This window comes from Pipra filicauda, unplaced genomic scaffold, assembly GCF_003945595.2.
Source record: "Pipra filicauda isolate LSUMZ 115617 unplaced genomic scaffold, ASM394559v2 scaffold259_size1095435_pilon, whole genome shotgun sequence".
NCBI classification, from domain to species: domain Eukaryota; kingdom Metazoa; phylum Chordata; class Aves; order Passeriformes; family Pipridae; genus Pipra; species Pipra filicauda.
The window spans coordinates 337,252-360,959 of NW_024104375.1; the positions used below are offsets into that span (position 1 = coordinate 337,252).

At 39.4% G+C, this 23,708-nt stretch overlaps 1 protein-coding gene across 1 annotated transcript in view; it reads left to right on the plus strand.

Moving 5' to 3' along the window:
• LAMA3 (laminin subunit alpha 3) overlaps nucleotides 1–23,708 on the plus strand; it is a 114,209-nt gene that overhangs the window by 59,028 nt on the left and 31,473 nt on the right. Inside the window, exons 29-43 of the mRNA XM_039382131.1 lie at nucleotides 115–212; nucleotides 2,297–2,462; nucleotides 2,868–2,994; nucleotides 4,091–4,230; nucleotides 4,601–4,716; nucleotides 5,239–5,450; nucleotides 6,275–6,479; nucleotides 7,096–7,240; nucleotides 7,978–8,118; nucleotides 9,432–9,596; nucleotides 12,476–12,577; nucleotides 13,549–13,632; nucleotides 14,598–14,828; nucleotides 18,529–18,642; nucleotides 22,379–22,488. Of these exons, the coding sequence (XP_039238065.1) occupies nucleotides 115–212; nucleotides 2,297–2,462; nucleotides 2,868–2,994; nucleotides 4,091–4,230; nucleotides 4,601–4,716; nucleotides 5,239–5,450; nucleotides 6,275–6,479; nucleotides 7,096–7,240; nucleotides 7,978–8,118; nucleotides 9,432–9,596; nucleotides 12,476–12,577; nucleotides 13,549–13,632; nucleotides 14,598–14,828; nucleotides 18,529–18,642; nucleotides 22,379–22,488 (2,156 nt within the window). The remainder of the gene's footprint in view (nucleotides 1–114; nucleotides 213–2,296; nucleotides 2,463–2,867; nucleotides 2,995–4,090; nucleotides 4,231–4,600; nucleotides 4,717–5,238; nucleotides 5,451–6,274; nucleotides 6,480–7,095; nucleotides 7,241–7,977; nucleotides 8,119–9,431; nucleotides 9,597–12,475; nucleotides 12,578–13,548; nucleotides 13,633–14,597; nucleotides 14,829–18,528; nucleotides 18,643–22,378; nucleotides 22,489–23,708) is intronic.

Below are 23,708 nucleotides of genomic sequence, written 5' to 3' on the forward strand. Positions count from 1 at the left end.
TGGCTTTGGGCTCAGATCTCCCCATACTAAAATTAGGCTTCAGCCTTCCCAGTCAGGCCTGGCCCTGTTGTTTATGATATTAATAGTTAATTGTACTTTGTGCTTGTTTTTCAGCACAAGGTTTGTATTATATCAGCTGAAGAATTTTCTCCAGAATATGTGGATCCTAAAGTACAGTGCATAGCTGCATACAGGAGTACCCATGATGGAAGGTAACTTGCTTGGTTTTACCCTTCTTATTACCTGAAGATGACCTTGAAAGGCAGACTAAATGATATTCTAATTCTTTTACTCAGCAACCCACAGCTGATTTTTAGGCCACTTTTGCAAAGTAATATTTGTAAAAAAGCTGCAGTGTTAGTGTTAACCTAGAGAGTCTTTGAACAGTATTTTGTTAATACTGTTCTCGAGTTTTCTTCTGCACCTCATTGCTTCAGCTGTCCAAAATGGCTTTAATTTTCACTAGGTAGGGGATGTGACGCCCTTCCAGACACAAATCCACCAGCTCAACTTGGCAGTATCAAATTATTCAACATGTAAACCCCCACTTCACAAACAAGCCATTCCTTTGTCCATTTCATCATGGGGCCCTTAGGGGAGATGTGTCCTTATCATTCACTTTGCACAGCAGTGCCAGGTGATCCGTCTTCTCCTTATACTTTATAGGACCAGGTAATTAGAGGACTCATGTACTGCTTGGTTGATCCAGGCTGATGGCTCTTCTCTTGCTGTGAAGATCTGAACCTGAACCCTCACTTCCCAAGCGGTCAGGTTTGGGTTCCACAGAGCATTTACTCTGTCCTATTGAAGCTCTTCCCCTCTCCATCTTTTATTCTTTGGGACACAGAGAAACTCGCACTGCAGCTTCCAAATTAGGGAATTCCACATTTCAGTGCCTGTCGCACTCCCCAGGATGTCCCTCGTGATGCTACTGTTAAGGCTTTCTTCCTACTGATCTGGCAGTGGGAAGGGCCTCAAAGTAAAATTGTCATTTGCAGGACTTAAGAGGCAGAAAGAGTTGGTGACTGGGTCTAATAGTTTTCCAGAGGCTAGCTTCTAGTATAATGGTTGAATTGAAATAGAAAGCAGAAAAGTCCGGATGGTAAATTGGATAAAAGCATGTGACTGTCCTTGGCTTCCAAGCGTGCATAGAACTGAATCGCAGCTGTAATTCTCCTGTTTGGAGTGTTACCACTGAGAGCAGCTTTCTAAGACTGACGATACTTGTCCTTGCACCAAAGGTATTTTGCAAATCCGGGCATTTATATTCTGAGTAAAACAGAGGAAAGAGGCTGGGTGAAAAACACAATTTAAAATAAAGCTAATGTAGAAACTTGTACCTTTTACTTTGTTTTTGTGTTGGTTTTTTTAGTCTCATTATATTTGCATAGTTTACTGTATGTTTATGTTCTTTTATTATTATTATTATCTGGCAAGCATTTTTGCTTTCTTGAAAGTGCTTAAGTTCACCAAGTTGAAAGAGGTAGAGTTTTGTCTCATTTTAACAGTATTATAAATGGATGCTGCACATGATTTCCCACACAGGCCTGGCAAATACATCTCAGTTCTGGCCCTGAGACATCCTTGCCGTTCTAGTTCTGGGCCTGTCTTGAGCAAGGATTAATCATTGTCTGTTGAGTACTTATGAGGAGTGAATAAATACTATCAGGAAACCCCCAAAAATGTTTTATACTGCAGTTTGGAAAATTCTTCTCTCAATCAAGTTCTTCAGAATTAAATATCCCAAGGAAGAAATAGTTAAATACAGCAGTCAATGAATAAGGATGCTTTCAATGATTACTGTTATTTATTTTGGCTCCAATTCTACAAATATTTGAGTGTATACTTAACTTCTAAGTATTTAAGTGGGAAAATTTGCATGTTTAAAGGATGCACCTATGTAAATGTTTGTAGAACTGAGAATTCAATATTAGTACAGATTCCAGTGAATGTAACTAACTGAATTAACTAAAATGTATTTAATTTTTAACACTCCTAGTTCCCTTAAGTTTCCTCTTCCTTAACTCTTTCCATTGAGACTTAAAGTTAGGGAAATTTTGAGTGAATAAAGTCAGTTAATGTACACTTACCCGTGTATAAGTTAAATCTGTATTTCTTGTTTTCAATTACTTTCCAATCATTTATATAGAATCCAAATAGGAACAGGAGTTATTATTGCATTATTAATTGTAATACAGTGTAATATATTGACTTTTCTGAGCCAACAGCTCTTCCTCTTATGATGTTTAAGAAATTCTTCTGGCCTCAAGAATAATTACTATAATTCTGTGTTTAGTGCAACTTGCATTCCCTCAGTTTATGAAACTCCACCAGCAGCTTTGGTTTTGGATGCGTTCAAAGATGGGGAAATTTCCAAAGTACAGAAGAATATACTCTATGATCTGCTCAGTGCCCCTTTACCTGCTGATTCAGTTAAGGGAGTCACCTTGACACCTCTACAGGTATCTCATATTCTGAAAACTTTTGTTTCATAAATCACAAAGTATGTTGTTAGTAAAGTTAAATAGATGAAACACTATAATAGAGTCAAAACTGAATGATGTGATATGATCAAAATATTGCAGGCTGAATAAGCCACAGAGGCAATATACAGAAAGAAAAAAAAATCCAGCTTCTTTCCAAACTATGCGTCTGTAGTCTCACAGACTGCAGAAGAATGTTAGATGTGCTTGGCAGGCAAACAGAGCATGCAGTTGTAATGTCATGTTCTTTCAAGATACTTAACTTGCTGAGAGATGCTAAGCCTCATCTCTTTTACTGCAGATAGGTGGCACTGAGCACAGCTGATAAACCCAAGTATATGTCACAAAACAAATATAATATCAGAGCTGTTCGTGTTTCTCCAGAACCAGATTACCTTGAACGGCAGAGTGCCCCACTTGGGCAGATACGTATTTGTAGTACATTTTTATCAGACGGCGCACCTGGTGTTCCCTGTGCAAGTCCGTGTGGATGCAGGACGTGTGTGGTCAGGTAAGTATCTGAATTTCATCTAACCCTTTTTCTTTCTCAGCATTTTGGCATATGGAGCTGCGCTGGGTTGACCCTGGCTGGACACAAGGTGCCTACCAAAGCCACTCTGTCACTCCCCTCCTCAGCTGGACAGGGGACAGCAAATATAACAAAAGGCTTGTGGGTGGAGATAAGGACAGGGAGAGACCATTCACCAGTTACCAGCACAGGCAAAACAGACTCAACTTGGGGAAATTATCTTAATTTATTAACAATCAAATAAGGGTAGGGTAATGAGAAATAAACCCAAATCTTCAAACACCTTCCCCCCACCCCTCCATTCTTCCCAGGCTCAACTTTACTCCCAGTTTTCTCTAACTCTTACGCCAAGTGCTGCAGGGGAACAGGGAATGGGGGCTGCAGTCAGTTCCTCACAGGTTGCCTCTGCTGTTCCTTCCTCCTCAAAGGAGGACTCCTTACACTCTTCCCATGCTTCAGTGTGGGGTCCCTCCCATGAGAGACAGTCCTCCACCAACTTCTCCAACATGATTCATTCCCAGTGACTACAGTTCTTCACTAACTGCTCCAGCGTGGGTCCCTTGCACAGGGTCACGAGGTCTGCCAGGAGCCTGCTCCACTGCAGGCTTCCCACAGGATCACAGCCTCCTTTGGGCATCTACCTGCTCCTGCATGGGTTCCTCCCTGGGCTGTGGGTGGACCTCTGCTCCACTGTAGACCTTCATGCAGTGCAGGGGGACAACCTATCTGTCTTCACCATGGGCTGCAGGGAAATCTCTGCTCTGGCACCTGGAGCACCTCTTCCCCCTTCTTCACTGACCTTGGTGTCTGCAGAGCTGTTTCTCTCATGTTCTCACTCCTCTCTCTGGCTGTAGTTGCCATTGTGCAGGTTTATTTTCCCCTTTCTTAAATAAGTTATCCCAGAGGCGCTATCATGGTGAGCCTCGCACTTGGCCAGTGGGGTGTCTGTCTTGGATCTGACTGGCTTTGGCTGTTGGAGATAGAGGAAGCTTCTGGCAGGTTTTCATAGAACCCACTCTAGTAGCCCCCTGCAAACAAAACCTTTCCACACAACCCCGTTTTTTTTTTTTCCTTCTAGGTACCTTCAAGGCTTCATTCTGCCCCCATATGTCTGGCTGTCGGGATCAGGTGATCGCAGAAAACCAGATTGAGCTTGACGTTTCTGAACCCAAGGTCTCTGTTACAGTGATGATACCGGATGGAAAAATGCTGGTTCTGGTATGTTTATTACATAAATGTACGTGAAAATGCTGTTTTCAGTTTCATCATTCGTTTAGAGATAGATGCAAAGATGAAAGCCAACAATATTAATTTTTTAATGTTGTGTTTAAGATTTTTAGGATCTTTTGCACTGGTTTGGTTTTATTTTTAATTTTTAAGATACTATACAATGTTTTTATTTTACACTCCTTGTAGAATCACAACTTTGAGGGGAACATGGGAAGTGTATTTTCCTATTTTTTTTGGTTAAAATATTACAGGTTTTGAGAAAATCCAGAATATATAGTGAAGCAACATTTAAATGCCTTAGCTTGTGTCTTTTTGTTTTTCTCTGAAATGTACAATTTAGCTTTCTTGTTGTTTTAAGGAAAATATCTTAGTTGTTCCAGCAGACACCTACAGTTACAAAATACTTGACAAAAAGACAGTGGACAAGTCATTTGATTTTATCAGCCAATGTGGAGGAAACAGTTTTTATATTGAGTAAGCATCACTTTCTAAAAACTGAACACTGACAACAAACTGGGAATAATATTACTTTTACTGTGTATTAAAGAGATGTATAAAATCACCATCATTGCCCTACATTAAAATGCTTTTCATGGCTTATGCTGGCCCATTAAACTTCCATGAGTCACTTTTCCATGACTTTCTATTGCAAATGCAATGCAAAGGTAGAGCTTTATTGCTCACTGTACAAAAGAGGAAAATCTATGTCATCTTTCTGCCTTTGGTATTTCCATATTTGGTATTTGGTATTTTGCTTGGCATGTCTGAACTGATATAACTAACACACGCACTTGCTTTGAAAAAAATTTCTTACCTGCATGTTCAAAGCCATTCACCACTAATTTAATTAAAATACACCCTTGCATGTGTACTGATGCTGTCCTTATGTCAAACTGTTTGAAAGGCAGGACCCTAATTTACTGAACCACTGCGAAGCACTCTCATAACAATTCCCAAGTGCCAGAACTTACATGATTTATATTTCAATTCTAATAGCCCAGAGGGATCATCGGCCTTCTGTAAGGACTCTGTAAGGTCACTAGTGGCTTCCTACAACAAAGGAGCCCTGCCATGTAACTGCCACAGTGCAGGTGCCACGAGCCCTACGTGCAGCCCCCTGGGAGGACAGTGTATTTGCAGGCCTAATGTCATCGGTCGTCAGTGCAGCCGATGCCAAACCGGCTACTATGGATTCCCATTTTGCAAGTGTAAGTACATGCTCAGGCTTGTTCAGCACCTGACACGACCTTTTATTTAATCCTCTGAATTTACTGCAGATGCACCACAGCCTCGCTTTTCTTTGTAGGGCTTAATCCTGTGAGAGGCTCGTTGAGCCATCTTGACTTTACTATAGCATAGCTTTCAGTTTAAGGCAGAAGTAACCCCATTCCCTTAAAGCACACCTAGTTCACAATGAGGTGTGCCTTTGCATGTGTAGTCTTATCAGGTGTAATAGGCTTACAGATAAACTGGTTAAAATCCATGTTGCCACTATTGAGTGAAATGGATTTTTTCTACACTTACTGCTGAATCATTTCCACGTTATTATTGTTTAATCCCATTATGTACCTTCAGGTTTTCCCATAGATAATCAGAGACACAGCATTCCTAATTCCTCATATTCTGATGTTAATAACATCAACAGATCTACAGATTACACCAACAGTCCTCAGCTGCCTTCCCAGATATTATACATGATGTTTATAAATATTGCTCTATAAAAGTGGTGCCATTAACACCAAAACTATTGTCATTTAATCCTTGTAAGTTGTGGCGAGTGATTAACAATGCCTGTGGTGAAGTTAAGCAACCAATTGGTGGAAGAGAGCCAAGCACTAAACCTGTTCTTTGAAACTACTGTTGCAGTCACACAGCTGGTTTCTGTAGCCCTGAGCTTTAAACTAGTGAAAGAAAAGAGTCATGTTCTCTCTATATAAATGTTGTGTGTGTTTGTTTCATATGCAAGTCCAATAAGAGTTGATCATTGTAAGATGAGATGAAATTGATTTGTACAGCATTTTCTTTGACCTAGTATGCAACTGTGGGCAGCGTCTATGTGATGACATGACTGGTAAATGCATTTGCCCTCCACGAACCGTGAAACCAAAATGTGAAGTGTGCGAGAAACATCACTTCAGCTACCATCCTCTTGCTGGCTGTGAGAGCTGCAACTGCTCAGAAAGAGGAGTCGTTGATGTTTCAAGCCCAGAATGTGAAAAAACCAATGGGCAATGCAAGTAAGTTTGAGTTATGTGCATTTTAAACAATGCATGAGTGGTTTCCTTCACTGTTCTTTTCAGGCATTTGGAGGGGATATGGGAAATTCAAGACGTTCCGCCTTCGCTATGAGCAAAGTGGATTTTATTCATTCTGAACAGTTGTAAACTAACCCAAGCTTTGTGGAAGGTTGAAGTCTCTGTAATTAATCATATGCCCACAATTCTCCACCTTTTTGTTAGCAGGTGCATGCCTTGAATAATGCCCAGTCACATTTTCCAGCCGTAAATCTTGTTCCAGCTCCGCTTACCTCTATTTTACACCCTGGTGTACAGAGGGAGTAGTTCTGCACTGCAAGCACTGAATAGCTGCAGAAGTCTAATTCTATTGTGAGCATTTTTATCCTTCAAAATCAAATCCGTTCCTAGGCAGTTCCAGGGCCATTTCAAATGTCATACTATTAAAATCTGAGAGCAGTACTAACGTGCTGCTTTTTGTATGTGGAAGTCATAAAGTTGTGTCATAGCTGTACAATCACTTCAAAATCCACCTGCCTGTTGTTTTAATCTTCCCTCCCTTGCTCCATTCCTGCCTCCTCTATTGACTCCCTCCTCTTCCCTGTGTTTGTTGATAAAGATGCAAACCAGGAATAAAAGGACGTCAGTGTGATCAGTGTGCTCCTGGAACTTACGGTTTCCCTAACTGTGTGCCATGTAGCTGTAACAGAGATGGAACAGAGCCAGATGTTTGCGACCCCCAGACAGGAATTTGTCTTTGCAAGGTCAGATAAATCAAATTACTTCTACATGCACAAGCATCATTTGCAAATCAGTGACTATTTCATACTTAATGGATGAATGAAGTGAGTTTATCATTAAGTTTTATTATAAATTAAATGCAGCTGTACAAAAATATAACACCTTGCAGTATGTGCACACGTTATGATGGTAGCGTTAGATGCCATTTTTTAATGACTTCAATATCTGTCAGCTGTACAGATGGCCTTAGCTTTTGCAGGATGTTAAAGAGCTGCAGAGTACATGTCCATCGATTCACTGAAGCGGTCTGTACCCTGCACATATCTGTTTTATCTGTCTGCATCTTGACTTCTGGATGTTAACCAGGTCCCATGCTTTTTTTAGCCGTATTATGTCAGTTGACATTTTACCACATCATTATAGCCAGGAAATCTTCTTTTGTTCTGATCTGCATAATTAAATGTGATAAATGTGAACTTTCACAGGCGACCTTTTATATAGTAGGGTTGCAAAAGCTAGTGGGAGGCTTTTGGCAGAGAAGTTACCAGCTGCTTCTGACTAATATTTATTATTCTGTGGTTCACTTTATAAACTGGAAAGACAGCTCATAAGATAGTCTCCAAGACAGTTTTATTTGCATTTGGAATATGGTCTAGCTAGAGAATCTCACATTTTCATTCATGTTTCCATACATTTAAATAAGTACCTCACCCAAACCAAAAGGAAAGCACTGAGATTTCTTTGAACTATGCCTTAACAGGAGAATGTTGAAGGTGCAGCATGTGATACTTGCCGACCAGGATCCTTTTATCTGGACCCTTCTAATCCCAGGGGATGTACCTCTTGCTTTTGTTTTGGGGCAACCAGCAACTGTCGCAGCACGAATCGTCGTAGAACCAAGGTGTATCCAATAGGTTTATTTCTTTTCTATCATGCACCTACATTTATTCCATTAAAGACATTTCTAAGGATAAGAAATATTCTCCAAGCAATAGTTCGGATTTAGTGCAGCCTTCTTAAAACCTATGTGTAATCTGAAAGTGCCTTTTGGTAGAAATGGCCCTTTTTACCTGTTTGTTTACGAATCATTAGTTGGACTGAAGTTGAGCTGGCCTTTATCTTCCTTGCTGTATCTTCAAACTCCATGTCATCATTAAAGTCAATGGTCTCCTTCAAGATGCTTTGATAAGCATATGCCATTTTACGTGTCTGTATCATAGATACATTTTTAAACTTCAGAAATGTGAGGCAGATTCTACAGAGTGTAAAAACTGTCTTTCTTCCCTCCCTATAAAAGAGGCAGAACATCAAGTGTGAGAAATGAAGATTGATTTTTAGTAGCATAAACGAACAGTAAGATGGCTAATGACTGAAAAAAGCAAGAGCTGTTCAAAACAATGCAAGAGAAAGAAAAAGAGAGAAGCAGAGCTAGAATCATGGATGAAGAGTTTAGTGAAGGTTTAGACATAGACTAGATGCAATCCAGTGATTCTTTGCTGTTTTCATGCAAAGGATAAAAATCTGTCCTCAGTGAAGTCAGCAGCAAACTTCCATTTGCTTTAGGAAAATTTCCTCTAGTGATTACTTGTCCTCACCAAAAATTGTTTTAGGGAACAAATTTAGCTTTTTGTGTTATTGTTCTGATACATATTCATTATGCACTCTTTCTCCTGTTCTAATGATAAATAACAAGATGCATGGTCTTTCATGAAACAACAGCCATAAAATGTGCATTAAAGAGCCAGAATATTAGGCTACATTGCCTGCCTCTCCGAAATATCATCCCATGTCCCCTCCCTTGTGCCTTGCACCTACCATGACCAACCCAAACTCTGTCTTTTAGGTTAGTGTCCTGGGTTTGATTTCGGAATGGACTTTAGAAAGCACCTACAAATTATGTCCTTGGATTTGTGTACAAAATTCCTAGTCACCTCCAGAAGGGTATGTCTTCATGTGACTGGAGACAGAATTTAGTTTGCAAATGACAAACCAAATACCTGCATCCCAAATAGCTTTGGCTCATCTGTCCCACTTATTCTCTCTTTTGAAGTCTGTGCAACATCCACTGCACAAAAACTTTAGACTGACTTTGAAGCGGTTGCATTTCATGCTAGGGGAATTATAGTGGCTAAACATTTTCTTCTCATTACTTGGTGCTGGTAGAGTTTAATAAAGGATGAGACAAGCTTATTTCCTTTATGTATTTCTCATTAGTTTGTGGACATGAGAAACTGGCGCTTGGAGGCAGTGGATGAAAATATTGACATTCCAGTCACTTTCAATCCAGTCAGTAATAGTGTAGTGGCTGATGTTCAAGAATTGCCTGCTTCTGTGCATAGTTTGTATTGGAAAGCACCACCGTCTTACCTGGGAGAGAAGGTAAATGCCACCTAACTCATCTGTTTTAATAACAGGAATTATTTTTTTTGCCAGCATTTTTGATAAAAAGTCTGGTTTTCTTAGATACTTTTCTCTTTCTTCTCTCACGAGATTCTTGTTTCTCTTACCTGTCATGCCAGGAATCTCAACATTTTACTTCCGTGTACAGTGTTAAAATTATAACCAGTTACACTGAATTAATCATGTTGCTCGGTGCCAGAGAGGTCTTTATGTGAACAGTAGGGTCAGAAGCTGTGGTTCATGGAGCCGGTACCTTCAGCTGCTTTTCCAAAACCCAGAACACATAGAGCTTGCCAATGTGCCCACTCTGAAACCCAGAACACGTAGAGCTTGCCAATCCTTTAGATTCTTTAGAGTATGTCCTGGGCAGATTTCCAAAAGAATAAAAGGTGATTATGTGCTCAGTGGCACACAAAAAGACCCAACCTTTTGCATTTGATATGTTGCTTAGGAAGAGCAACAATTCGTTTTCTAACCTTTGTGTTCTTTGAACTGCTTGCTGCTTTGTCAACTCATGCATGGGAGCAGTCTTTTTCTCACAGTTACTACCATCAGCATCTCAGCCCAAGGATCACACTGACCAGGGGGACTTTGATAATGGTGACTTGCAGACCTGGAGCCTAGGTTCTCCTCATTTTGAACTCTGACAGTGTTGACAGTTATTAGCCAGTCATAGGACACACAGGCTTTTCAGATGTAATCCTGCACAGGAGAAAACAAATGGGATAGACACCAGAGCATTAAAGATGGTACAATTTTGAAGTTCCTCTTAGTCCTTATTTTAAAAATTAGAGCAGTGCTTTTCATCCTATTCTCCTATGCTCAGAGGTCCGTATCTCAGCTGAACAGCATGTTTAGTTAGGGTGCTTTTTGTTAATGTTATAGAGGTTCTTGTTTCAGTGCTTGCAAATAATTTTTGAAAGAAATTTCATGTTAAAGCATACATTATCACGTAGAGTGTTGAACCAAAAGGACTTTTGTTGTTCCCATAACAAGATATAAAGCAGGCAATAACCCTTTTTAAACACAGCTATTAAGATCAGTGCTATGAGTTTTATGTTACGTTTCACAGTCTACCTAGGCCTGCCATGACTTTCTTTCATTTGCAATGACAACACTGTAAATAAAATAGTTCTAATTTGGGTGCTGCTTTCATGGTATACAGTGTGTTAGTGTATATTTTAGCACAGGCAATACTGCAGTAATGAAAGTCTCCCCAGAATGCTATCTAGCTGTTAGTTTACACGCTCATAAATTTCCCAGTTATTCACACTACTGTATTTTGAAAATGTCAGGTTTTGGTCTGCTTCTAGTGATAGCATCTCTTTCAGAAAATGTGAACAAAAGCACATCAGACATTTTTTAGTGTGATGAGGTATAAATCCTGTTTTCCATTATCTTAAACCTTTTAACTCGTTCCACTGTAACACTTATATTTAGCAGAGTGTATTTTTTTTCCTATCTATGTCTTTTGTTTAAAAGTTAAAAGGGAATCAAATGCAAATTCTATAGCAGTGCAGAAACTAACAGTCATTGAGAAATTTGGATCGCATTGTCCCCGTTTTCTGCTCTTTTGTATTTTAACACTTTATTTAATAGATGACTCTTAACGTTAGAAAATAAATACCATATATCTGGAATACAGAGAGTGGTTTATAAGACCAATATTTTCCCATTAAAAAAAAAATCATTGAGAAACAATTTTGCATACTTTTAATTCTCTTGTGTTTTTTTCTAAAAAAATATTTATACAGGGTGGTTAGATTGTGTTGACAAAATACAGCCAAGTTCCAAATGATGCTTTTGAAAATGCACTTGACATTAATTACATCCTCGTGATCCAAGGAACAAATTTAGTATTGAGATGTCAGTCTTTTGTTTGTAATTCATCAAAGTATTTGGAAAGGGGTAGATTGAAGGCTGGTGCTTACCTGTAGAACAGCAAAACCTGACAAAGTAGTTCTTCCCCCATGTCAAAACCAAGGTACAAGGGCAAAAGACAAGGGGTGCAAAACAAAATAGTACATCCATTCCAAAACGCGTGATTTCACCTAGTACCCACAAACTTTCCTTCTAGGCTTGTCTTGGAACAAAAACTATCCAGGCTGTGCCTGGAGCTTCCTTTCTTTTCAATATGTTCTGTACTGATTCACTCATACACCACCCAGGGAAGCTGTTTCTCAGATGATTCAGACATACTTGCCTATGTCTGTTCTGGGCAGCAGTGTATGTATTTGGTTGAGTTTGAGGCCACTTGTGGTCACCTGAAGTTGAGCCAAAAGAAGTGTGGTTTCAGCTCAGCCTATAGCACTGGCCTGCTTACAACAGAGCTGATACCAGTAGAAGTCCTGTCCTCCAGAAATTAGAGCAACGGTTTCCTGCTTGCATTCATATTTGCAGAGTTTAGAAAATGCTGGCCTATGAAAGCCACCTTTAAACATTTGTACTCTTACTTTTTTTTGTCTGTGGCTGTTCATGGGGTTTACTACCCACTTTCATTATCAATCTGATGTCTACTCTTGATGCACCAAATTTGTTTTGCACAATCAGGGGAGAACAATGTTCATGTGAACATGTGATTTCTCCATGACACACACAGTGTGAACCCAGGTCTGAAAAACACCCTTATGATGTAGGTAACCTTTCAGAGAATAGTATCTGCTCAAAAAGTTACCTCAGATACACACAGTAAACAAAATAGTAATTTCTTGCAAGCAAGACTATTTTTGTATTTTTTCTAAAAACAAAGAGTATTTTATTTACAGTGCTGGAAGATGGGGTAAACTGGAATACAAAGTTGCATTAATATCAAGCAAAAATGCAGTAAGTTATCTCTGTTCTTGTGCATTTTGCTACAGCTTTCTTCATATGGTGGCTTCCTAAGTTACCAAGTGAAATCTTTTGGCTTACCTAGTGAGGGCATGGTTCTTCTGAATAAGAGACCTGATATACGACTAACAGTAAGTTTTTAAATGCCATTTTTAGTTTTAAGCAACACCAATACCATGATTTTTATGTTACCTGACAACTATGGCAAATTTTGCTCCTTTAGTGTACTTAACTTTAGTAGCAACTTGCTATTTTTCTGTAAAAGTGATTTTACTGCATTTTGCTTAAAGCCATCAACACATCTGTCTTTGTTGCCAAAGTAACATGTTATTAAACATAATTGATTTGAGAGCAAATAAAATGATGAAATAGGATTCTCTCTGTAAAGTGCACCTGTGGAAAAAAAATTAATTAGTGCCTTACACACTTGTCAACAAGTATGGCCTGGTCTCTGCAAAAGATGCCCTGAATTCCATGTGTAATTAATCTCATTTTCTGTGAGAATTTTCTTCAGCATAAAATTAAGCATAATTTCAAGGCTTCAAGGGACTGAAATAAAAATGCATTTGAGGTTAACAGCTTTTAAATTTAACCACTTTGTGGCCAAAATTTAAAATCTTTGGCTATTTGTTGGAATTCACAAGATGAGGGGAGGGGGAGGCTTATTTCCTCAGACTGTCAGAAATATTAATTCAGAATTTTAGGATTCTTACTGGGAAACATGCCTCATAAAGTACTACAGTAATATCCATAGTTGCTTGTGCACCAGGATGCAAAGGATAATGTTTGAAAATGCAAAGACATTTTAATAAAAAGTACTAACTAGTTCCTATGAAAATTGATCAGCATTAATTTGATTCTCTTCATGTTTTACTTGAAAGCAAGATTGTTAATAGGCAAAAACAGTGAAAACCTTGCTGACACTAGAACACAGTGCTCACTATACCACTTTGCTGACAAAATTTGCTACAGTTTTCAGAGGTATTACTTAGTTTTTATCTCCCAAAGAACAGGGTTAATGTTTCACCAAATTTTATTGCATCTGAACACTTTACCATAACAAGTAGTGAAACAGCAATGTTACATCCTCATTCTCACATAGGGCCATCAAATGGAAGTTGTTTATATGGATCCCAACAACCCACTGCCTGATCGTCAATATTACGGGCGTGTGCAGCTGGTTGAGGTAAGAACTGAAGAAGGAAGGGCCTTCTCTTTTCTTCCCAGTGGCACATAAAAAATACACAGGTAATATAAATACACAGGTAATATGTGCAGAAATACCAAATACTTGATAATGGTAGTGAATATAAACTTAAATACTGTAGACCTTAAATATGAACAACATTTTTTCTCTCTCTTTACTGCCACATTGAACCTGGGTTCTGGTTCATGTCACCTAAATTTGGCACCTCTGAGCTAGGCATCTTGTCCAATTTAGCCCTTAGAACTCCCCTCCAGGGCTAGTGGAGTAATACTGAATCAGTCATCAATGGAAGATGATTCATTGCAGCCTCAGACTGTACTTAAAAGGGATGGAATGAACTGGTATCTGTTTTCCTTGGTGTCTAGTTATCTAGTTTAGAATGGGTGTCCAACATTCAAGTAGGTGAATTTAACAGGGATTATTCCTACCTTAAATCTGTGCTCAGAAGATCAGACTGGGTTATTTATTTCTCTCTCATGTGTAGGCAAAAAAGATGTTTCTTCAAGCCAGATACCATTTTCAGTAATACTGCATCCATTAGCAGCAAGACAGCATGTGAAGGCATCCCTGAAAGATTGGATTTGTAAGACTTCACCTACCTTAGAAGTAAAAGCATTTTCCTCCATTCTTTTATGGTTTGGAGGGTGATATCTCAAAGAAATTTGGATGACTGAAAAGGAACCTACAGGTTTCTTCACTTCTCAATACCTCAAAGACATACATAGCTTGCAAAGTAAAGGCAACATCCATTTTTATGCTCATTATTCTTTTTTCCACCCATTCTGTGTTTATTTTCCTGGCCCCTATTTCACTCCACCCCAATTGGCACTGCAAGGGTCTGTTCCATGGATCTTTTCTCCCATTTCCTGTCGTCCAGTCTTCTTTGCAGATACTCTTTTTAAGAAGCTGCAGGGCTGCGCTCATTTTGTACCCTTAATGCACAGGGAAACTTCAGGCATGCCAGCAGCAATAACCCTGTATCCAGAGAGGAACTGATGATAGTCCTGTCCAGACTGGATGGCTTACACATCAGAGGCCTTTACTTCACGGAGACTCAGCGACTGACGCTCGGTGAGGTTGGGCTGGAAGAAGCCACCAGTGCAGGAAGCGGCAGCATTGCGTACAGTGTAGAGACGTGCTCCTGCCCTCCGGAGTACACCGGTGACTCATGTCAGGTAGGAAACGTTTGCCTTCATACAGTACCATTATCTTCTGTCTTGCCTGCAGCTATACATACTGCGTTCGTTAGAGGAACAGGCTAGTTATTAAAGTAATTAAGCGTGCTTCTTGTAAGCCTGTGCACTTTCAATGGCTCAAGTGCTTTCGCTGTCTAAGAAGCACTGTAGAGTTATTCAGCTCGTGATTGCTTTTGTGGAGCTGCGAATGTCATTTTACATGTGTAAGGCACTATAATGATGGATTCTTCTGTGGTGCCCTCTGAGAGGCTGAATAATCTCAGTCAACACATACCTTAATGGAGAGAAGGTCAGTATTGACTTGATCAAAGTTTGTGAGATCATACACAGTGAAGAAGATTCCTGGTGTTCCTTATTTTAGCTGAGTCCAAGGGAAGTAGCATGAACCTAGATAATTCTACTATATTTCTAGGAAAATATTTGAAATCTGAAATTAACATATTTGCAAAAAAAAAATTTGGAGATACTTTTTGAAAGATAATGTAAACATTGCAAAGTAATACTGTTACCTGAAGACTGGTGAAATCCTAACCACAGCTGTATATCCTGTCCCTGATGCTGTTCCTGTAGCTGTAATTCTTTTTGCGTAGCTTAGAGCTTGACTGTTGCCATGTGTAAGCACCCAGTGCAGCAGAATAAAGTACTGGAGAGATAAGCAGTATGCAAAGTGCACAAAATATGAGAAATTACTCTCAGAAAATGGTTGGTGGTTATTATAAAGCAACAATTGCTGTACTAACCTTGCAAAAGTTTTTTGAAATAAGAATGAATGAATAATATCTAGACTGGAGCAGCTGCAGAGAGACTGAACAAAAATATATACGTCTGGCTTACATTTCATTTGTGCATCCACTGCTCAGGGCAGCTATTCATCATCTCTCAAATACTATTTTGGAAATATTTTTTATTTTTTCATACATTTGGTGTTCTGTACCACACACAAATTGATGAGCATTGACTGAACTTACTAGTGCCATTGCATTGCTTTCAACATACTGCCTTGATAAACCAAGCGTTTGGGTTTTTTTAATGTAGCCTGGTGAAAATACAAAGCCAAAGGAAGTGACCAAGACACTCACCTGGGCGGTTGGGAAGCCCCGTGTGTTTATGCAGCATTACTCAGGCAGTGATTTACTGCTCTAATCACCCAGCTCTGTCTGGCTGCCATAGGTGGGGAGGAGGTGATGCCTGCCCCACCCTGACTTAGGTATATATGGAGCTACAGGAACTGCAGGGTTACTCGTTAACCTCAGGAACAGTAATGTGTGCTGTACGACTTGACTCACGTATAAAGTTTGAAGGTGGGGCCCATCACAGCACAGAGCCTCATTAATCTGAGTCAGAAGCTAGAGAAGAAGGGAGTGTATAAGAGAAGGAACGGGTGAGCACCGAAGGGATAGCAACGTATGTCCGCAGTGGGGCCAAAGTAAAATGATGGCCCAAGCACAGAGGCCAAGAAATGTAGGATGGCTGGTTGTCACGTTAGTGTCCCTGGGGCATTGTTTAACACAAGATATGCAACAGAGGCTCTCCTATCCCCACCTTCTGGAGAGGAGTCAGCAGCAACAAGTTCAAACGGATTTTTACCCAAGACAGGTAATTTACTCATTTTCACTTGCTTCCTTCTTTCACTTTGTTTTTAAATTAACTAATTTGGTAACAACTTATGCATTACTTAATATAAATGTAATGAGAAGGCTAATCTTATGTCTCAAAGTACTTTGCCAACAAAAGTGTGCGCAAGAGTTTCTTTTAAATTGCTGTTATTTGAAAACAATGATCCTAAATACGTAAGCACTTGAAGGTGCCGAGCGAGAGCTTTATCTTCACATGGAATCAATTTATCATTTGTGTGGAAATCACAAATGCTGCTTCAAAAACAAAATGCCTGTGTACTCCAAATGTGTCCTTTTAAACACAGCATAAATAGAAAAACAAAAGGCTGCACAGATATTTTTCCAGATGCATCTGGATATGTTTTTAAAAGGTACGATTCATTTTGCTCTCCAAAAAAAGACTGTAAGTAAATAGAATTCATATGTATTAGGGCCTATATTTTACTTAGTCATGCTGTTTAATGTATTTCAGGCCCTGGTTTCTTCAGAAGCTGTGTATATTGGCTCCCTGTTTTTCAGGGAACATGTTCACCCTTTTAAAAATGTATCTGAAAAACTTCAAATGTCTATTCTTAATTTAGTCCTTGCTCACACTGAAGTCAGTATTTGAAGTTTTTGATGGTATTAGTATTCTGTATACTTTTTTTTTTTCATTTATCCTATAGGTAGAGAAGGCAAAGGTGCCACTAGCAACAGTTGCTTAAACAGTAGTAACTCATTATTCCTTTTGGGATCTGCTTTCTGAGAGGCTTTTTTTCCTCTGGCAGTTCTATCTATTGATAAATTCTTTTCAGGGTAATCCTGCCTCTGCATAAATACTTACACCTTGAACCACTGGAACATGATTTGTGACACCATCCCATAAACCCTTTGCTCTTCAGATTAGTCCCATCAGTCTTGGTGGTGCAATTATTGTGAGAAAAGATTTATGGCTTTAAAGTTCAACTGTCACTTGTTTTCTGCATGTTGTTGGGGCCAGCCCCTAACTGTGAGGTAGGGGTGAGTATAGGTACAGCACAGAAGTACATTCCCGGAGGCGGGAACCTGGGAGGTGCTGGCTTCGTGGGGAGCACAGCTTTCTCCCCACTTCCATACAGCCTCTGATTTTCCTTGCACCACACTGGCTTAGTTCCTAGTGAAAAGGAGCTAGAGAATGGAAGGGATAGACTTATGTCCAGTCATTTTTGTGTGGTTGTTGTGCCGGGAGTATGTGAGCAGAGAAGGTGGGTGTGAATTTTTGAATGGGTCTGTGCACAGGAGGGCTTCATGCTCACAGGAGGAACTCCTTATGCTTTCCCTGTCCTTGGCGAGCAAGAACCTGGTTTTAGCATATGAGTTACTACCTTCCTGGTGTAGGCTAATAAACCTGATGTCTCTTGCTTCATTCATAATGTCCCTCTGGTTCAGCTCTCTGCTTAAATCCAACTGTGATCTGACAGGCTGTGCTTCTGCTCCTGTGCTCTCAATAGCTAAACATTCTTCTCATGCTTCCCTGGTCTCCAGGGCAAGCCTGTACTTAGAAATTAGATCACTGTATATTTTGTTACATCACCTAGCTGTGTCTAGGCATGGCTTTGTGTAGTTCTTGGTAGACTTACTGTGGAAGTCATGATGAATGTATGTAAAAGATATCTAGAATTATTTCCAAGGAATAGATCGTAGTGAAATTATATATTGAGATTTCATATAACCACTAGTTAATATGTGACATTTCCATATGTTCTTCCTAAGATTCACAATACAGTATTCTCATAGTCAAATGTTTTTCTGTGGTTTAATAATCATATTCAACACCTTTGTACATAGCCACAGGAAACGTGTTTTGCTCAGTTGTTAGTGAACATTATTAAATCATCACTACCAAAATGTGTAAAGAGCAGGGGTTCAGCTGAAACTTCTTCATCTCCATTCATTGCTATTTGCTGTATTAGAATAAAGGAGCTTGCAAAGAAATGTATTCCTTTACTCCTCCTTGGAAATGACAAACATTTCCAAAATACACTTCCCGTAACGTGTTCTTTTTACCGACACTCGCTAATTTTTTCTCTCTGCTTACTGTCTAGGAATGTGGCCTTGGATTTTATCGTGAGAATAAAGGATTATTTGCTGGACGCTGTGTGCCCTGCAACTGCAATGGAAATTCAAATAGATGTCAAGATGGTACTGGAAAATGTATTGTGAGTAACTACGAAAATTCAAGAAATTAATGGGAAGAAAAGGAGAAAAACTCATTTATCTTACTGCAGTATGGACTATGCAGTATTGTTAAATTCCAAGCAACTAAAAATAATCCTTGTATGCCTCATTCTCTAAATTTTGTACTGTTAATGAGCCTAAGATGCATACACTTAAATGTATATTTGACATAACTGTGGGTGATTGCAGTAATTTGTGTCCTTGTTTTCAGTTTTTTTCTTCTTTCTCCTATTATTTTTGTTAGGTCCTGGTACAAAAAGTCATCAAATTAGTACTTTTGGAAGCTTTTGTAGTTATTTTTAATAAACATGGGTCTTATCCTGCCGTATGCAGTCCTTAGTGTTATACAAATATACTAAGATTTGCCAATGCTGACAAACAGGACTTTTGTACAGTCTTTGCAGAATCTCTTGTTTAATCAGCTTCAGTGTATCTCCACAAACTTCAGTCTACAGCTAGATGGATTAAAAAATATTGAACTAAGATGAGATAATAAAAGCTAGATTAAATAGAAATTTTTAGCTGTTACAGAAGGTGTAGTGGGGCAGATTTTGCTCCCTGGCACACTGTATTAAACCCAAAGCAGCCTCATGGGAGTGGATCAGCCCTTGTAGCAATGGAATTGTGACATTTGGCTGACTGTGCTTCTCCAGTTTATGTCTATGATGCTTCTTTGAATACTTTGTTCTGAAAAATTCCCACTTTAAAACTTTTCAGTAATTTTTCATTTACTGTGTAAACAAAAACTGTGCCAACATCTTTCACAGTCTGTCTTTTCTGTTACTTCTTCCTTGTTTGCACTGCATCCATTTTGCCTGCGGCGCATTCTTGTGCGTTATGTCATTTCCCCCGACTTCATCTGAACCAACCATGTTGCTTTGATGGGAACCATAAACCAATTCAGCACATTCTGGGGGATGACTTACAGGCTGCTGCTTTGGAGGGGCAGGGCAGGCTGTGACAGGAAAGTGCTGCAGCAGAGCAAGAAAGATGAGGAAGTTTCACTTCAGATTAGAATTATAAAGGCAAATTTTACTTTCACCTCATGAAGTATGTGACTTAGATTTCTCTTCATCCCCTCTTTCTCACAGCTGGATTAACTTTCAGATAAAGCTAAATCAACCCTTGGCCCAAGGACAAGATTTAGGGCAAGCAAAGTCATCCAGAATAACGCAGTGAAAAATGAAAGCCCTGAGGGCCTGTATTTCCATTATGAGCCTCCGCCTAACCATGAGCAAGTTTGTGTCTCTGTAGAGGAGCCATGGGACAAAGACCTGATGTGGGGCAGAGAAGAAAAGGAGCTTCCCATTGAGAAGCCACCAAGTTCCACATCCTAAGAGCAAAGCTTGTTCTTTTGGCTTCCTGCTCCTCACCTGGAGCCCCAGGCCCCAATACCTACATATATCAGTGTCCTTTGAGTGTCAGCCTCCAGAGAAGGCTTTGTGAGGGAGGATAAGACAAGGCTGGCTCCTTCCCCTGTGGCAGCAGTGCCCTAGCTCAGGCAATAACTATCCCACTGCTGCATACCAGTGGAAGGAGAGGAGTGTGCTGCTGCATTGCTGAAAGCAGGGGAGAATGGAGGGTGGGAGGAGGTGGAGAAGACTGAAAGGCTGGTTCTTATGTGTAGGGAAAAGCCAGCTCTCTGCCATTAATCAGGCTTTGAGATCCTTGTGGTCCCTGCCCTTCCTCCTGGAAGGCATGTTCCCTCAGCAGCACCATGGTGCTGAGACTTGCTCATCCTGTGACATGTTGCTTCATGTCATGTAACCCCATGTGTTTCATATAACCTCAGCGTTTCTGTTGTGGCCCTGACACACTCTACTCTGACTTCCTTATACCATATGGGTGCATACACAGTCAGTTGGGAATTTTCCTTTCAGGATTTGCAATACTTGATGGTTTGGAGATGCTGTGACTCTAGGACTGTCTCTGACCCTGTGAAACTTGAAGGAGGACCCATGAGGAAGCTGCTGGTCTGGCTTTATTCCGCTGTGCCTTGGGACCTCCAGCCCTTATATGCCATTTAACTAGAGGAGCAGCATGGCACATTTAGAGTGCCTTATGTGTGAAATAGCTTATGTTTTCTTTGCAATTACAGAATTGCTTCAGTTTCTGTAGACAGAGTGAGCAAAACAAAAAGCCAGGAGATAAACTTCAGGGGATGGGAGGAAGTTGCTCCAAGTTGAAACCAACACATATATTTTTAAATATGTCTCTTTTACTCTTTTTGCAGTTAAATTTATTCTTCAGGATTATAAAAATTGACAGTAATTATTCAGAAACAATCTGAATTTTCCATTAGGTTTTTGCAGGAATATATGCACCAACTTTTATAGAGGCCGCACTTTAAAATTATTCCTTTTGCAAACACAGTGTCTTTGTGTTACTTGCTGTTTAATTTCATGTTAAATGTCTCATATTTTAACTGGAGCTTTTACTGTTCGTTCCCAGAACCTTTCATAATTGAGCCACAGATTTAGGTCTTTAACCAAAATGAAAACAAATTAGGGGTTACTGTCTGCAGAGTTTGAGGGAAGGGCTGTTGATGTGGTTAAGGGAGTCTGGGTACAAAGAAATGTGGAGGAGAATGGAGTGTAAGAGGAGATGGGAGAGACAGAACTATTTCTCATTCATAGGGAAAAATGGTCCTCTACTGCTAGTCATGGTAGTAGAGTCTTAAAAACATAGCCCTGAGCTATCAAGGTCCCTGAAATGGAAGCGTAATTTGCTCAGTAACCTCTTCCAGCCAAATTCCCACTTTATTTTTTTCCATCTTTTGCTTTATTTAGTACACCCTCAGCTCTGTGGGACATTGGATCAGTCTGTTGTGCACTGAAGACAAACAGCTGTAGGACTTGGGAGTGTGAATGCCTCTTGAGTGTTGGTCACTTGGAATTTTTATGGCTGCTTATGTATTTTTATGCAGCCTATGTATTTGAACAACTTCTATTTTAAATTAGCATCAATTTAGGTAATGCAAAAGCGACTTGCTCATTCTGTCCCCATAAAATATAAATGTGTGACAATTAGACAGCACCAGAATTAAGAATTTTTCTAAAACAAAATGTAATTTGCAACAATTTTATCATGGAAAAAGTAACTCAATTGCATCAGTTTCAATTGTATTCCTAGTCTTTGCTTTTCATTATTTCATTATTTTATTATTTCATTGTTTATTCCAGTTACCCCAGATACCAAGTAACACATGCACTGGAGAAACTACGTGAAACTCAGTTCTGATCTGAATCTATTAAGAGAAACAATTTTTGTATTAATTTAATGGGATTTGTTTAAAGAATGTACTTGGACTCAATTCATTGCATGCTTTTAAATTATAACTGCCTTCTAATTAGTGTTAAGATGTGAAATTTAAACGTAGTGGGTTTTTTTAATTGGAATATCAAGACATAGAGAGTGTTTTAATGGAATGTTCCTTAACTAACCATGCACCTGATTGAATTTCCTTAAAAATATGGTTAATTCTGCTTATTTATCAGTTGCTTTTCCACAACAGGGAGGAACTTGTGCTTTCTGTGGTTAGAAAATTGACTGAAACTGCTCTGTCCTGGTTGTGAAGGCAATATGGCAATAAATGCTTGATTATGTGGAGGGGAAAGAAAATATCCTCTAAGTAGATTAGCTGTATTTTTTTAAAAATAGGAAAGTCATACTGAGTGGTAAAGCACTGCTAACTGTCTTGCTTGTTTCCTTTTCAAGAACTGTCAGTATAATTCTGCTGGGGAGAAATGTGAGCACTGTAAAGATGGTTATTTTGGAGATGCCACTCAGGGTTCCTGCCGGATGTGTCCTTGCCCCTATACAAACAGGTACAGTAAAAACTTGTAAGAAGTCAAGGAGGGGAGGAGAAAAAAAACATGAGAGAAAAACCCCAAACCATAAGCCCAAACTCTGCTGCCACAGGCAGATAATAATCTTCTTCTGTGTTCTCATATTGCCCAACATAGTGTGGCATCAGACCCATTTGAGACACATTACACCAGCAGTAACTTGGTAGTCTGTCTCACAGCTTTGCCTTTTCTAATGAGCTGAGCATTCTAATTCTCACTCAGACCCTGAACTTTAACTTTATGAGTACATCCTCAGCTCAGTGGGACATTGGATGGGCTTCAGAGGCATGCTGCTCACAGCCTTGGGGAGCCCCAGGCAGTTGTAGTGGGCTTACATACAAAACTACGAGTAACTCCTTCATAATGACAAATGTAGGATGGAAGCCCTTTCCCTTACTGGACATATCCAGGATCTTTCTTGTTTACTGAAATGCAAGATGTTTAACAGTATTACTCTGGCTAGGAGATAAGTAACAACAGTGAAACAAGCCTTTTATATGAATTCAGAAAAATTAGTAAGATGCAAAAATAATATAAAAACATTCAAGCTCTTAAGCATGTATTTAGAACTCTGAAAGAGTGTGGTTGCTCTTCACATGGAAGCTCTGTTGGAAGTGTAAACATGCTAAGCTGAAAAAATGAAACTTCCTTGGATCTAATGAGGTTGCCAGGCTTTTAAAATTGGGCAATAAATTGCATTTTAAATGCACAGTATGTTTAGGCACATTGTCATCGTTGGTCAGTTTTGAAATGTGTTAAATAAAACCAATTTTTTTTTTAAAATTAAGCTATAAATTGCTAAAGGCACCACATAATATTTGCCAGGTGCATTAGCAAACACCAGCTAAGCTTAAGTAAGAGATTTACACTATCAGACAATAGACAGGTTTTTCATTTATCAGAGAACTCTCTGATAGATCTAGTTTTGACAGCCTCTTCTGCAGGTTCTTGCCTGAAGCTGACTGAACATGTTTTAAGAGTGCTGAAATACCTAGAGAGACCATAAACCTATGCAGTTTCATAGCTGCACATTAGGGTAGTGAATCTCATTCCTGACATAGGAAATGCACCCCACCTGGCATTATTGGAGTTGCAGTCTTCCATCTAGTAAAATTATATGCAATGCTTAGTGCAGACATTTGTCTTTGATACACAGACTTGCTTTATCCAACTGTTCATAGATTAAAAAATGAAAATAG